The sequence below is a fragment of the Heptranchias perlo genome, chromosome 22, assembly GCF_035084215.1.
Source record: "Heptranchias perlo isolate sHepPer1 chromosome 22, sHepPer1.hap1, whole genome shotgun sequence".
In the NCBI taxonomy this organism is placed as follows: Eukaryota; Metazoa; Chordata; class Chondrichthyes; order Hexanchiformes; family Hexanchidae; genus Heptranchias; species Heptranchias perlo.
This window is the reverse complement of record NC_090346.1, coordinates 44,977,969-44,994,075: the sequence shown is the minus strand read 5'-3', so window position 1 is coordinate 44,994,075 and position 16,107 is coordinate 44,977,969. Positions and strand designations below refer to the sequence as shown.

The following is a 16,107-nucleotide window of genomic DNA, read 5'->3' as shown; positions in this document are numbered from 1 at the left end:
CCATCAGAAGTCCTGAGGTTCCCTCCCTTATATTGGCAAGTGCTGTCAACCGCACTCGCCTACGGCAAACGTGACTTAAGATTCTTGTGCTAGTCTAGAACCAATGTATATTTAGTCATAAGTTAATTAATATCAACTTAATGAGCAATTTCTAAGGTTTAGTCTATCTTTATAGTCCAGGAGGTTGTAGAGTTTGAGCTTCATGCTAATCCTGAATTGATGCCCTGCTTTTGATCCTTTTACAAAAGTATAGTTTTAATTTTAGATGATAACTGACTGTGATCTAGACTTTATGGTACTATAAATTACTTAAAGTATCAACTGCAGCCAGCCCACCCTAATTAATGGAATTGATCTAATGCAAAGCACATCAGGTGGGATGGGAAAAGGTGGCATGTTAAGCGATGACCTAAAAATATCTGTAAATCTTTTAGGACTAACGAAGGTAGATTCATGTACTACCTTGATCTACACATTAGGGCATTTAAGTTTCAAGTAGACAATTCTGGTGTTTAAATCTTCTTGTTCTGGTTTAAACACCCAAGTTGACAAGATTAGTAAATCTTTAAAGAGCCACAATATCAAAATGGCTTAGAAGATAAGTGATTCAAAAAGTAATGAAGCACACAATACAAATTTCTTTCTGAAAAGAAGTAGTTTGGGTTAGTACTTAATTTTGCTGTAAACTGGAAAGGATTCTGATACAATATGACACTTAATTCCCATGTTTGTAGTGTTTCACAGCACTATTCGTGTTCTCTCACTCACGTGCGAGCACACGAACTAGCTCTTCCTTTGGTTGCCCTTCCCTCCCCAAGCCCAGAAATTGAATGTTCTTTTTATTTGTTCTTTGGATGTGGGCAACACAGGCGTGGTGGTATTTATTGCCCATCCTTAATTGCCTTGAGGGCATTAAGGTCAACCACGTAATGTGAGACTGGACATAGCAAGTTCCCTTCCCTTCTCTGAAGGACGTTAGTGAATCAGGTGGGTTTTTTATGACAATCTGGCAGTTTTAATGGCCATTTTCTGGTGCTAGCCCACAAATGACCAGATTTAATTCAGTTTCACAATTTGCTGTTGTGGGATTTGAACCCTCAACCTCTGAATTGCTAGGCTACCATAGAAAGCAAACATTTGAAAGGCTGCATTTGACCACTCTTGCTGGTAGTTAAAATATGTCAAAATGAAATTTTGAGAGCATTGGATTAGACATGAAGTGTCACAAAACTACAATGAAATCATTTGTTGAGGAGGTCATAGATCGTGCACTTTATATGGTTTCTGTGTTGCGCGGGAGCTGGAAACATTTTTAAATTGAAGTGGTGTAGAGGGCTATTCCATGATAGGTAAGACCGATCTTCAGAATTCTTCTGATTTACTATCCATTTTCAGTCCATTATAATTTGGCACTTAAGAAATAGGAGCATAAGTAGGCCGCTGATCTTATAACGCAACTCCACTTTCCTGCCCTATCCCCATATCCCTTGACCCCCTTAGTGTCCAAAATAGGAAACAAATTGCCCTTTGGCAGAATAAGTCAAAACGTATAATTGATAATGTCCCTATGTTGTTTTACATTTTTGTTAGGTTACATTTTTGTTTTCTGAGCATTCTACTCAAACTGAAAATGTCAGGGTGCTACCATCTATCGTGAAAGAATTTTATCACTGTCTTGATGTGTTATATAGACACTAGTATTCATATGTTCATCAGTATCTTTTTTTCCAATAATAGGGAATGGACTTAAATTAGAAGACTGGCTGTTGTTCTAGATTATGACCTCAACCAAGAGCAATCGCTACAACTGTTTCACTGGAGGTGCAACAAATATACCCACTGTAGACAATACAAGCATTGTAAGTATCATATGAGCTATAGCCTAACATGGATAGAATTGCTGTTTGGGTGGTAAAACCAAGAATTTAGAACTCTGTAAATTACTGTACTGAAGGCACAATTTTTTATACAAAAATAAAGTACTTCGTATGCTGGAATTTGCATAGGTCAAAACGTATAACTGATGTCCAATTTTTATGGTGTTTTCTGAAATTGTTTGAAAGCGGAGCCAATTAAACAATACAACATGTGCCACCAAAAGTTTGGAATGAGAACTGGATGATCACAATATGAAGGGAGATGGCTTTAAGCCTGCATTCCCTTTACACTGATAAATTTCTAATTTCAGCCATGCACTTGGAGACCAGATGCTATGCAGGAAGAATGGAGAATTGGAGGCAGATTTCTCTTTTTGGCTACTGTTGTATCCATCTCAGTAGCCAATTTGAGTGGCATTGCCAGAGGAATGGGAACAGGGCAAATCTTTCTTGGGGATATTGTGTGAGATACTGAAACCCAATAGGAAAAGGGGGGAAATATAACTTAGAAGAGGGCTTGTGAAGTCTCACAGTGTCATAGAATCATAGAAAGTTATGGCACAGAAGGAGGCCATTCGGCCTATCGCGTCCGCGCCGGCTGAAAAAGAGCCATCCAGCTTAATCTTACTCTCCAGCACTTGGTCCGTAGCCCTGTAGGTTACGTCACTTCAAGTGCTCATCCACGTACTTTTTAAATGAGTTGAGGGTTTCTGCCTCTACCACCCTTTCAGACAGTGAGTTCCAGACCCCCACCACCCTCTGGGTGAAAACATTTCTCCTCAGCTCCCCTCTAATCCTTCTTTAATTACTTTAAATCAATGCTCCCTGGTCACTGACTCCTCTGCTAAGGGAAATAGGTCCTCCCTATCCACTCTATCTAGTCCCGTCATAATTTTATATACCTCAATTAAATCTCCCCTCAGCCTGTCCAATGAGTTTAGCTGACCAGAAAGTTCCAGGGTTGATCCCAGTTTCTTCTGAGTTAGCTGATCCTCAGCTGGGAAGACAGCAGGGCTGCTGCAGCTGCCCTCAGCATTGCTGGCTTAGGGAAGAAAGTTAACCCCAATTCCTGTTCCTGCTGAAAGTGCATGGATGTTGGGTGAGGACAGGATCAGATTTGACAACAAATATCTTCTCCCTCCTCCAAATAGTGGAATAGCCTGCTGACACTCACTGTCAAGACGTACATATGGATAATGGCCTTTTAGGTATAGTATTGCTGGGTACATGAAAACTCACCCCAGTGAAGAATCAATCCCTTCAGGAGAGTGGAGGGGAAAATATTGCAAGGCCCAGGAATTTAAGTTTTCTTTTCTTTGAAAATAGACAAGAATGGAAACCACTTTTGGTCCAGCGTACACCACTGTCACTACCATCACCAAAGGTAAGCATGACTTAAGCTTGAACATATTTGTGTGCGCACGTAGTGAAAATTTAACCATTTAATAAGTTTGAGAGGACCCATCAATTTGTGGTAGAGCCATATGTAATAGAACACTGAATATCAAAAGAGTAGGCCATAATTCAAAGCATCTATGAAGGACCTGGTTCCCTGTTGAACTGGGCTCTTGAGCTGAGTTAGTCAGCTCTACTGTCAGCAGATTTTTTAATATGTAAATATGAGTTGTGAGGAGGATACAAAGAGGCTTCAAGGTGATTTAGACAAGTTGAGTGAGTGGGCAAATACATGGCAGATGCAGTATAATATGGATAAATGTGAAGTTATCCACTTTGGAAGGAAAAACAGAAAGGCAGAGTATTATTTAAATGGTGATAGATTGGGGAATGTTGATGTACAAAGGGACCTGGATGTCCTTGTACACCAGTCACTGAAAGCAAACATGCAGGTGCAGCAAGCAGTTAGGAAGGCAAATGGTATGTTGGCCTTCATTGCAAGAGGATTTGAGTACAGGAGCAAAGGATGTCTTACTGCAGTTATTGTAAACAATTTTACAACACCAAGTTATAGTCCAACAATTTTATTTTTAATCCCACAAGCTTTCGGAGGCTTCCTCCTTCCTCAGGTGGTGTGGAAAAAGTGCTAGAGAGTTGTTTACAATTGTCAACCCCAGTCCATCACCGGCATCTCCACATCATTACTGCAGTTATACAGGGCCTTGGTGAGACCATACCTGTGTGCAGTTTTGGTCTCCTTATCTAAGAAAAGGTATACTTGCCATAGAGGGAGTGCAGCGAAGGTTCACCAGACTGATCCCTGGGATGGCAGGACTGTCATATGAGGAGAGATTAGGTCGACTCTGCCTGTATTCACTGGAGTTTAGAAGAATGAGAGAGGATCTCATTGAAACATATAAAATTCTGATAGGGCTAGACGGACTGGATGCAGAGAGAATGTTTCCCTTGGCTGGGGGGTCCAGAACAAGGGGGTCACAGTCTCAAGATACGGGGTAGGACATTTGGGACTGAGATGAGGAGAAATTTCTTCACTCAGAGGGTGGTGAACCCGTGGAATTCTTTACCACAGAAGGCTGTGGAGGCCAAGTCACTGAATATATTTAAGAGGGAGCTAGATAGATTTTTAAACACAAAAGGCATCAAGGGGTATGGGGAGAGAGCAGGAATATGGTATTGAGATAGACGATCAGCCATGATCATAGTGAATGGTGGAGCAGGGCCGAATGGCCTACTCCTGCTCCTATTTTCTATGCAAAGCTTTAAGAAGTAAACTGTACAACTCTCTAGCACTTTTTCAGGTGCACTCATTACTGATATTAAATGTTATGGTGCACATTAGATTGGTGTAATGCAAACAGGACCAATGTGCAGTATAACCGGTCTAAATATTCACCTATCAGCTTATGATTTATTCAATGTTTCTTATTCCAAGTTATAATGACATGGTTGCACTAAACCCAGAGTTAGTCTTGGCACCAAAGAAGCCACCCCTAGTTTATTCTCAGTAACATGATTTGGTGATGGCATATATCATTTGGTAAAAATACATGACATTTATCTGGCTTGTTATAATTGGTGCTGTGTTTGTACAGCGTGTGATCAGTGACAACACCATGTTGATTGGTGTGGAGTTGGTTTGGTGAAACACTGATAGTAACTGATTTTATCATCATGCCTCCTGTGCATGACAGGGTCCCCCAGTGATATTTTTGAGGGAGTAGGAAAATTAAAGAGCCTCTAGCCAGCTGCACTATACATATGGAGAGGGAGAGAGATACAAATGTTGCTGCGATTGACCCATTGTTAATGGTGTAACTATTTCACCCATTGAATTTCAGGTGCCTTCAGTCCATACATATGAAATTTATACTATACTCAGACAAGACCACCAACAAAATAGTAATGGGTACACTGAAGACCTCATAATTTTCAACACATTTTCTTCTGAGAGAAAAAAACCAGTAAAATGGCATTTGATTTGTGTAGACTGTTAAAGTGCCGGCTTTAGACAATTTTCAAATGAAGAAGAGTTCATTTTGTTCTTTTGGTACGCAGCTGATGGAACAAATACCTTCAAACAGCATCGGAGGACCCCATCTTCCTCCAGCACACTGACCTATTCACCTAGGGATGAGGATGATACAATGGTATGTATTTTACTGCTCCGTTTTTACAACCTGCCATGGTTTTCTCTTCTATAACCCCCACTGGTAATCTGTTCCAGAATTTGATTACCCTCTTTTTAAAAAAAAACATTGCCCTAATTTCCTAGTTTCTTTGATATCCTTAATGTTAAATTGTATCACCTTGCCCTCAAATCTTGTGCCTGATAGAAAAACTCTACTGGATCTAAATTCTCCACCCCCTTGAAAATTTTAAGGACCTCTTTGAAATTCCCCCTCATTCTCCTCTTCTCCAGAGAGTAAAATCCCAGAGTACACAAGTTTTCCTAATAACTTGGTCCTCTATGTTCGGGAATCAGCCTTGTATCCCTCTGGACTCCCTCTAATAATTCTACTTCCTTCCTGTAATACATGACTAAAACTGAACACAGCACTCCAGATGCAGCCTCATGAGGGACAGATACAGCTTCAGCATCTCCACTGAAGCATATAAGTCACACCCTTAGCTGTACACCCCAATATTTGATTCACTTTCTTCACCGCTACAAACACTGAACTGACAGTTCTAATGACCTATCCACCAAACACCCCCCAGATGTCTTTCCTACTCTGTTACCTCAGGCACATTCCCATTTAATGTCATAGTAGGTACAGCACAGGAGGAGGCCATCGTGCCTGTGCCAGCTTTTTGAAAGAGCTATCCAATTAGTCCCATTCCCCCTGCTCTTTCCCCCTAGCCCTGTCAATTTTTAAAAAAATTCTCCAAGTATTTATCCAATTGTGTAATCCACATTCTCACTTCTACTTAATCTCATGATTTTACACTTACCCACATTAAACTCCATCTGCCACCTCTATGCCCATTGACCAAGCATGCCCTTTGGATTATCTCATATTCGTTCGGATCAGCTTGCACTACACCCAGTTTGGTATCATCTTCAAGCTTAAGACACCTTGGACAATATTCCATCCTCTAAATAATTTACAAAACATTTTAAACAAACACAACCCCTGCACCAACCCCGTGGGACTCCATTAGAAACCGATTTCTACTCTGACACTCCTCTTGCTGTCTAACATTTAGCCACGCATCAGTCCAGCTTAATACTTTGCCTTCTGTCCCTTGGGCATGCACCTTGCGAACCAGTCTGTTATGTGAGACAGTATCAAATGCTGGATAAATAATATCCACTGCATCACCTTTATGCACCAGATCTGTAACCACCTCTAAGCTATCCAAAATTAGTCAGCGATAACCTGCCCCTTCTAAACCCATGCTGGCTCTCTCTAATCAGACTGTGTCCTTCCACATGATCCCTTAATCTCTCCTCAAAGTCTCCAACACTTTCCCCACAATCAAGGGAAGGTTCGCAAGTCTTTAATTTGAAGGTTTATCGCCTCCCTCCTTTTTGAAGGGGTCAGACTTACTGTTTACTAATCCATTGGGATGTTATCGGATTCCTGTGAACTTTGAACTGTATTAAAATTACTGTATTAAAAATGTCAGATCTATTGAGAATCATCTGGTTTCACTTTTAAATGTACGATAGCTTTGACTTTTAAATTGTATTGCAGATTTACAGAATAGGGCTTGACTGCTAGCCCTTGTAAGTACAGTGGAGCAGTTGCTCTAAGATTCAGAAGGATACTGCTGAAAGACGTGTTCAGTGGGACAAAATTTTAGCAGATTTCCACTTTTTTCCACTTAAGAAGTGGTTGTTCTCTATCTATATATTTTCAGTGAAATAGAGAAAATTTGTGCAGAGTTGAGCTATTGCCACTCAATGCTGTTGTTGGGGTTATTTACACTTCAAGGGCCTCTAATAGTATATTGTGCCCTTGTTGGAATGCTGCCTTTAGAGTGCTTATAGTGCGACTCCTGCTACTTTTTTAAAAAGCTATTAGAATGGATTCTCTCCCCTCAAGCAATTGTTTTCCTTGTTTTAGTGCTACTCTTGCAGTTTGCCATTCACTAGTGCTGGTTTAATAGAACAAATACTAATTTCTTCATTTTTACACTGACAATGAGAACATCAATTGTATATTGATGGTTCTGCATCCAAAGAAGTTATATGGGCTGTAACAGAGCATATGGTAAATAAGCTTTACTTGCGATATGCCATTTTAAAAATTACAAATAAATAGTAGAGAGGACTAAATTACTGCTGTGATTTTGACAAATTACTTAAATAAGAGTCGACTTTCTGTGTGTTTTGCGTTGAATGGAGCTGTCTATCTAGGAACCCTGAATGATGGTGTTTTAAAGTGCCACCTTTATATCGTGAAAAAAAAAGTTATTCTGACCATCCCAGTATAATAGTCCTGTAGTAAGAATGCGTTAGAATGGACCCCACAGCTCACTTTTAAAAAAAAAAAACACATTTTTCTCTCCACCTGCAGTTTCTCACTCGTCCTTGAGATAGATGTGATCGTCTGTTGTAGGATGAGTAAGATTGAATTTGAATATTAGTAAATTGTTACTTGTTTTTCTGGGATTTGCCTCGTTTGTTTTAAGTACCATCCTAACCATTTAACAGTTTCTGAAAACAAAGCGAAACATGAACTTTTAAGTCGTTTGTGTAAAGTCTGTTGATGGCGTATTTTATTGCCCTTGGTTAGGCCCCCACTACAGGAAACAGCAAAGTGCGACTCATGTTAATTGAATAGCAGGAAATCACCAGATTTGGTGGAATAGAAAACTTGGCAAAAGGGTTGCGGTGATTAGGACAAGTGCTGCTGCACAATGCTTATTCGTCGTAGTTAGTCCAACGAATGCCTTTGCTAACTTTTAAGAATGTGGAGATTCGGCAAGTTTAACTAAAGTAATAAGGTAAATTGTTCCCATGTTTTCTACTCTATTTTCTTTTGATGCACTTGTGAGTTATCATTCAGGGCTGACTGCATTCAAGTCATTACTGTGAGCTGGGCTTTGATGTGCTTTTCCCAGCATATGAGGCGTTGTGATATTAATTTGTATGGCTACATTTTTTAAATGGTTTTATACATGGAACAGTGAAATAAACAGTGAAATAAGTTTTCACTCCCTTTGGAACTGTGGAGTGTTGTATTTTTTAATTCACTGAATGTTTTAACCTTTGCATGAAAGTGGGAATAAAACTTTGGACTGAGTTCATTAGAATATTCAGTATGTACTTTAATATAAACTACATCATTAAATTGGACATGAGTCAATTGTAAAGAAAATGTACAGTTTAATGTTGACCATTTCTCTATTGAACTTGTACTTACAATAAATAACTGTTAAATGGTGTACATGTTAATGATCGGTGTTACACCAGTGGAAATTAAATCCCTTTGAGTATGGTATGAGACTTGCAAATCATACTGATGTCTTTTTGTAGCCTCCAATCAGTACTCCACGTCGGTCGGACTCAGCAATATCCGTACGGTCTCTGCATTCAGAATCAAGCATGTCTCTGCGATCTACATTTTCTCTACACGAAGAGGAAGACGAGCAGGTGTGTACATTGTCAGTCTTGGGAATTCCTAAGGGCGTGGGGAGGGGAGGTGAGGGAAGAGATAGAAGATAAAATGAGAGTCAGTTCTGCATAAACCTAATTGGGCATTAACCTAAATCGTTTGCTCTTCTTTGTAGAGTGTGTTCTTTCACACACACCTATTACTGTGCTTTATGAACAAAGTAAAATAACTGCTTAAATCCAGTGCAGGAATACAAAAATCAAGTTATGACAAAAGTACCTGCAGGCTTTTGTCTAGAACTAGAAGCATAACAAGCTGCTTACTCTGGTGCTCTACTGATATCATTAAAATGATTAGCAGGTGGCCTTTTCTGATCTCTCCAAAAGCTGTCTTAAGGTCATTTATCTTGTGTATTTATTTGTAAGTCCTTATTTAGAAGGTCAAGTTTATTAAATCTATTTAATGATGATAACAGAATCAACAGAAATGGATGGCTAGTAAAATGAAATAGCTAATTTGTAACTCCAATGAAGCAAATCATAGTTAATAAATTGTCAGCACATTACTGTGAATTGATGTTTGGCACCCATATGTTGTATGTTGATCAACAGTATTTCAAGACCCATTCTGTTTATTCTAGGAACCTTTGGTTTTTGCTGAACAGCCTTCAGTGAAATTATGTTGCCAACTTTGTTGCAGTGTGTTCAAGGATCCTGTCATCACAACATGTGGAGTAAGGATTGTAATTCTAAATTTTATTGCATAGTTCTTTTAAAGTTTTGGAATGCATTAATGACTTATTCATGTGGTCAACACCCTTAAAGATTGGATTCACTCCCCATTAATATTCCCAAGCAAAATCATAATACTTTGCAGTAAAATAGCAAGGTAGTGGCTTTTTCGAATTGCTAGTGAAGAAATTCCACATAATAATCTGTCGATGGGAAAAGTCCACAGTTGGTGTAGTCTAATAGAATCATTGCAGTATTTTAAATGACCATATTTTGAGTTGCACTCCTAAATTTTTGTTAGCCCCATATCCCTTGATACTTTTGGTTAAGTCGGGTACATGGAGTTAGGTCACAGATCAGCTATGATCTCATTGAATGGCGGAATAAGCTCAAGAGGCTAAATGGCCTACTCCTGTTCCTATGTTACTAATGTGAATGCTGGGAAAGGGACGGCGCAACAGGAATAACTTTCCGGATTAATACTCTCACCGGGGGTCTTTGATAACAGAGAGTCCCTATCAAGCGACTGTCAGAATTTCTGATAGTGTTTTTGACATGTAAGTCCCTCACTGGGAGCGTGAAGTCAGAAAATGGCCCTAGTGAGTAAATAGTGCACTTTTTTTTGTTGGCTACGTTCCTTTCTCTTTCTATCAATATATATGGTGTGATCTACATTTTGTTCTTGGCACGTATTAAATTGTATTGCTTCACATCACTGCTTAATGGAACCCAGCTTTTTTTTAAAATGTTTTTTTTGTGTGGGGTGGATTGTAGGGTTAAAGAAGAAGGAATTCAGTGTTTGTTTTTTGTTTGTGTCCATAAATTTCCTTCACAGCACAAGATCATTCTCGGCAAAGTGATAAACATTTTAACTTTTTAGTTATATAATGTAATTAATTTAGCTATTAATCGTATTTTATTTAAACTTCTGAATACAACACTGGTTTATTGCCAGTCCTCCAGTTTATTTTGAAACATGCATTATCTTTTGCAAAATGGTCTCCTGTTTGCTGCGTGATGTTAAAGCTCTCACTCAGGAAGCTGTGAATTTTGCTTGTCAGCATGGAAAATCCCTTCAACAGGAAGTAGGCATACTGGACTTGATGTCCTAGTTAGGCAAATATTTTCAGTGCACTGTGCAGCTGTGTGAGTTAGGAAGGGGAGGTGATTACATGCTGTCATAAAAATGAAGTTAGCAGTTACCATGCCAGAAGCCAGTGCTGGGAATCCGAGTCCCATGCAAAGATATTGTGTACTTTTAGAATTGTTCATAGTTTTTACTGTAACATGAGTGAATCATGGTTGTTTGGTCTGTGGAGGTTACCCTGTTTACACGAAGTTGGCATTTATTTTTTTCTGTTGATCAGGACAGGAAGGAAACGCTTGCAGTATATCAACTTTAGTACATGAAACATGCTGCTGGTCTAAAGCAGTTTAATCCACACCTTCCCATTCTTGCAGTGATTAAAATGACACTTGGTAACACCAGTGTTCTTGTTTTTTTTAAATAGCACACGTTTTGTAGAAGGTGCGCCTTAACATCTGGTAAGTTCCATTTTTGTGTACCGAAGTACTTTACTGCATGAAACTTTTCACAGTGTAGTTGTGCACCTTTTACAGGGATTAATGCAACATTACGTACTTCTCACAAAATAAAGACGCATCGTAAAAATTGTTCCAAATCTTACAGACGTGTATAAACCACTTCAAAACAAGAACATAAATATTTAAAAATGACACAGCAATTTATTGTTTGGAAGTCATAAGTTAAAATTTCTGTTATATAGAGCGTAAATGAAAATACACTGCAGCACTGTCCTGAATATTGCTGCCTGGTTTTAATTAAAAATTTTTGTGTTCCCAGAAAAGTGCCCTGTTGACAATGCAAAGCTGACAGTTGTAGTTAATAACATAGCTGTAGCTGAGCAGATTGGAGAGTTGTTTGTCCACTGTAAATATGGCTGCCGGCCAGCTTCAAATGGAAAACCAGGGGCCTTCGAGGTTGACCCACGAGGATGTCCATTCACTGTTAAATTGAGTGGTAGAAAGTAAGTTGTACTTCAGCATCTTAAACAGATGCGTACATTGACTCAACTGATTTAACACGCTGCTTTTAAGCGAGGTTCTACAATTTGCAGCTAACTAATGTGATTGCAGATTGTTTTTTTTTACTGGGCAAGTTCCCCTCCAGCACCAAAACACTTGATCTGGAACATACGAGGTTTTTACTTATCCTAACAATTATAAGAAAATGTTTTCAAATGCTAGAAATCACCTTGCCTGGGAGGCAATAACTCTTTGGACTACGTGCAATCTCATACCTTAGTTGAAAAGCTTGCTATTTACCAGCTTCATGTCTTACTGTCGCCGTCCCTGGGTACTGTCCGCATCTCTTGTAGGCCTTTATCTGGTTCTTTGGATAAGCTGACTCTGATACATATTGAACATTGTATTTACCCGAAAGCCATCTATATGGGCTAGCATAAAGGCACAGTCTGTTAATAGATATTGAGTATTAGTAGTCCGAATAATTATGTGTATCAATTGGCTGCTCAGTGGACATTAATCCGCATTAAAAATTCACCTCAAAGTTGATTAAACTTTAAAATGGTACCACATGTTCTTTGAGACTAAGAACTCAAATGTGCAAAAATAACTGTAATTCTTATCTAGCTATGGCTTTAATCAATGTTCTTGTGTGTTTTGTACTTAACGGTGGGGACTAGGAATCAGAGCGCGAAGACTTTAATTAGCTCAAGGTCCTCGATTACTGCCAAACCTGTTAGAACATTTATTGCAAGTATAAATAGATCTTATTGATCTAAAATGCATTCTTAGAATAAACTTACACAATCCGCTTTTGATTTCTAAAGATGCAGGTTATATTAAACCTGATTGAGAATATTCTCCCAGGATGATCTAATGTGACAGGGCATCCATCATGCTTTCCAAGTATCTGCTTGGCTCAGTCTCGCCTCATGCATCAGAAGGTTGTGGATTCAAGCCCCACTGCTGAACTTCAGCATATAATCTAGGCTAACACTTCAATGCAGTACTGAGGAAGTGCTGCATTGTTAGAGATGTGGTCCTTCAAATTAAACCCAAGGCTCTGTCTGCCCATTTAGGTGAACATAAATGATCCCATTCCACATTTTTGAAAAAGACTAGGGAGTTCTCCCATTAAAACAAATGAACTGGTCATTCATCTTATTGCTGCTTCTGGGATCTTATTTTGTGCGAGTTGGCTGCTGTGTTTATACATAACATCAGTGACTGCGCTTCAAAATGCACTGCCTGAAAGGGCGGTGGAAGCAGATTCAATAGTAACTTTCAAAAGGGAGTTAGATAAATATTTGAAGGGTAAAAATTTACAGGGCTATGAGGAAAGAGCTGGGGAATGGGACTAATTGGATAGCTCTTTCAAAGATCTGGCACAGGCACGATGGGCCAGATGGCAGCCCCCTGTCCTGTACCTACTATGAAAAGTCATTCTCCCTGTGACATGCTTTGGGAGGGCTTGAAGACACGAGAGGCACTATATAAATGCAAGTTTCTTCTTTCTTTTATTCCTTCCTCTCTTTCTCTAGCAAATTAAAGTTCTTCACTAATGTTTGAATATAGTCAATGATTTTTGCAAAAAAAAACACCAGAAAAAACTAAATTGTGGCTCAAACATTAGCAAGTCTCGGATAGTAGATTCTGTCTGCCAGGGAAATGGTATATTCCTGCACTTGAGACCTAGCGTTTGAAATCAGATTGCCTATCTTCCATTCCCAGCACAGTACATACAGTTCGTCATTGTTAGTCACAGTTGTTGTGTGGCAATGAGGCCACTTAACTCATACTTAATCTAATAATCTGGGATGGGGCCCCACAAACTAATTTCAATAACTGCTTGTGCTTTTAATTATCTATTTGACACTAGAAAATGTGTGTATAAGGGGAGATAGGTAGGGGATTTTTATATTGTAGTCTTATCAGATTTCTACTGTTTTTCAACTTTAGTGTCTAATTCTTTTGCCTCTTTTATCTGAAAATATCATGGAAATTCACAATTTTTTTAAAGCATTATTGTTAAATTGAATCATTGCCTTTTTGTGAACGGCTTTAAGTGAAGTGCATGAAATAACTGTTACTTTGTAAATTTTTTCAACTGCAGACCTTGTATGGATAAAGTGCAGTGAATTGGTTCCTAGTTGATGAGATTCTTTAAATTTAGAATCAAAATCTTTGTCATATTGCCCAGTATTGATGGAAAAATGGGTGAACACTTCCTCAATAAGCTGTTTATAGCAAAATTGTAAACTCATTGATATGGAATGAGTTTGTAATTATGCAATAAATAGCAAAGTAAGTGGTTCCCCCAAAGAGTAAATGTATGAACGAAATAAGCTTACCAGAATGAGTTGTCTTTCTGCAGAGACCACGAGGGCAGCTGTGATTACAGGCCAGTTCATTGTCCTAACAACCCAAACTGTCCACCACTGTTAAAAATGAATCTTGATGCCCACCTTAAAGAATGTGAACACATCAAATGTCCCCACTCAAAGTATGGGTGAGTATTGTTGATTCTGCAGAATATCAGCTCTTGAATTGCTCTTTTTTTAGTCAGCAAATGTGAAGTTTCATAATCTGAAACTTGTTCTTAAGTATTTTATTCCACTAATTACTACAAGAACTAGATTACAAAGTTAATCACATGTGATATAATTTAATTAGTAATATACAGATGTGCGAGCAATACACACAGCCATGTTTATTTCTTGATTTTGTAGTTTAAATAAAATAAGAGGTTCAAATGAATTGTTTGTCAACTTTCCTCCATACCACCCCACTCAGACCAATTACAAAGCCTGTAAACTGGAGCTTGTTGTTAAAGTGAGAATGAAATAGAATGGAAGATATGCAGATAGCTCAGAGATATGCAAGAATAACAGAGCAATAATACTTGGGTGACTTTAGGTAGACTGCAGTAAAGATAATGCACGTGGTCTAAGTGGAGAATACTTCTGAGAATGCCTCCAGCACTGCTTCCTAGATATTTATGTTTCTAGTCCAACAAGGAAAGAAGCATTGCTTTATTTAGTTCTGGGAAACGAAGTGGGTCAAAAAACTCAACAAACAGTAAAAAACTGCGCGTAGTAGGATTAGTTTTGGATTGCTCTAGCAAAGAGTGACAGACACGCTGGTCTTAATGGCAGTTCTATGGGGGTTGGCCACTGTCATTTATTTCTCATCATCGGATTGTTTTACAGCCTCTGCCCTGTCCTTTACAAACTGTTGAGGAATTTTAATTTGTAAATAAAGTCTGATTTTTTATATATAAAAGCAGTTGGAAATCATTATCTATATTGAAGATGAGCAATATCAATAGTGAGAAATAGAATTTTTTTACTACTTTTGTGAGCTGAACATTACATAAAAGCAGTATAAATCACCATGTAGTTTATTAATATTAAATTGTGACGTTCATAGGAGCATTCTCTTCCTTTATGCAGCCCTAACAAATTTTCTTAATGAAAGAAGTCCTAGTAAAAATAGATGTTTCATATTCTGTAAATGCACTAGATAGAAGTGAACAAAATGCTGATTTACGAGTGATTTGCCTGTCGTTTTTGTCCCCTCCCTTTCCGTCCCCTCCCGAATCAGATGTACATTTGTTGGGAATCAGGACACCTATGAAGCCCACCTGGAGGTGTGCAAGTTTGAGGGTCTGAAGGAGTACCTGCAGCAGACTGATGATCGCTTTCATGAGATGCAAGTAGGCCTGGCTCAAAAAGACCAGGAGATCGCCTTCCTTAGGTCAATGCTTGGGAAACTCTCTGAGAAACTTGACCAGCTGGAGAAGTCTCTGGAACTGAAGTTTGGTATGTAAAACTATCAGGAGTTTTTATACGTCAAAACACAGAAAACTCTTTGCATCTATCTCAATTTTCAGAGAATAACCATAAAATTATGATTCATAAAAATTCTAACCATCAGCCCAGATCTTTAACCCTTTGACCTTCAGTAGTGTTTTAGCACCAAAATAATGCAACAACATTGATTCAGAGAATGTTATAAAATATTCAAATAACTTTAGTTGTATTTTATAATTGCCAGCGTTAATCAATGTGTCAAGTTTAATTCTGATTGCTTGGACAGGTGCTCTGAATTCCTGATTGATACTTACATTTCAGAACAGATTTGCAATTTTTAGGCAATGTGGAAGAGCAGAACAAAATAAATGACATTTTCTTGCCTCTCAACAGAAAAAAAAAAGGCAAATTAGAATAGCCTGAAAGCAAGCTCATAAGTCTTATCTGTCATCAAGGGAAAAGAAAGGAAAAAAGCCAACTAAAATATCGAAATGGTTAATCTTTGGGATGGCACAGTGTGTTCGATCCACTATCATGAGGTGCTTTGCTGAATTACCTGTATCAGCCACACTAATGTGGGGAGGTACATGTCCTTTGCTTGCACAGGGTGGTGTGAGAGCAAGCTGCTTCTTAGCCACAAGAGGTACTTGACCAGAAATGG

At 38.6% G+C, this 16,107-nt stretch overlaps 1 protein-coding gene across 3 annotated transcripts in view; it reads left to right on the top strand.

The window, feature by feature from the left end:
* Positions 1-16,107, top strand: part of traf7 (TNF receptor-associated factor 7) — a 61,302-nt gene that overhangs the window by 27,748 nt on the left and 17,447 nt on the right. For 2 of the 3 annotated variants that reach the window (XM_068003447.1, XM_068003448.1), the window contains exons 2-10: positions 1,738-1,859; positions 3,204-3,261; positions 5,349-5,440; positions 8,779-8,895; positions 9,498-9,590; positions 11,100-11,133; positions 11,453-11,636; positions 14,009-14,143; positions 15,238-15,455. In XM_068003447.1, the coding sequence (XP_067859548.1) occupies positions 1,779-1,859; positions 3,204-3,261; positions 5,349-5,440; positions 8,779-8,895; positions 9,498-9,590; positions 11,100-11,133; positions 11,453-11,636; positions 14,009-14,143; positions 15,238-15,455 (1,012 nt within the window). In that variant the 5' untranslated portion in view covers positions 1,738-1,778. Of the gene's footprint in view, positions 1-1,737; positions 1,860-3,203; positions 3,262-5,348; positions 5,441-8,107; positions 8,247-8,778; positions 8,896-9,497; positions 9,591-11,099; positions 11,134-11,452; positions 11,637-14,008; positions 14,144-15,237; positions 15,456-16,107 lie in introns of those variants that run through there. The other variant, XM_068003449.1, reaches the window with a different exon arrangement.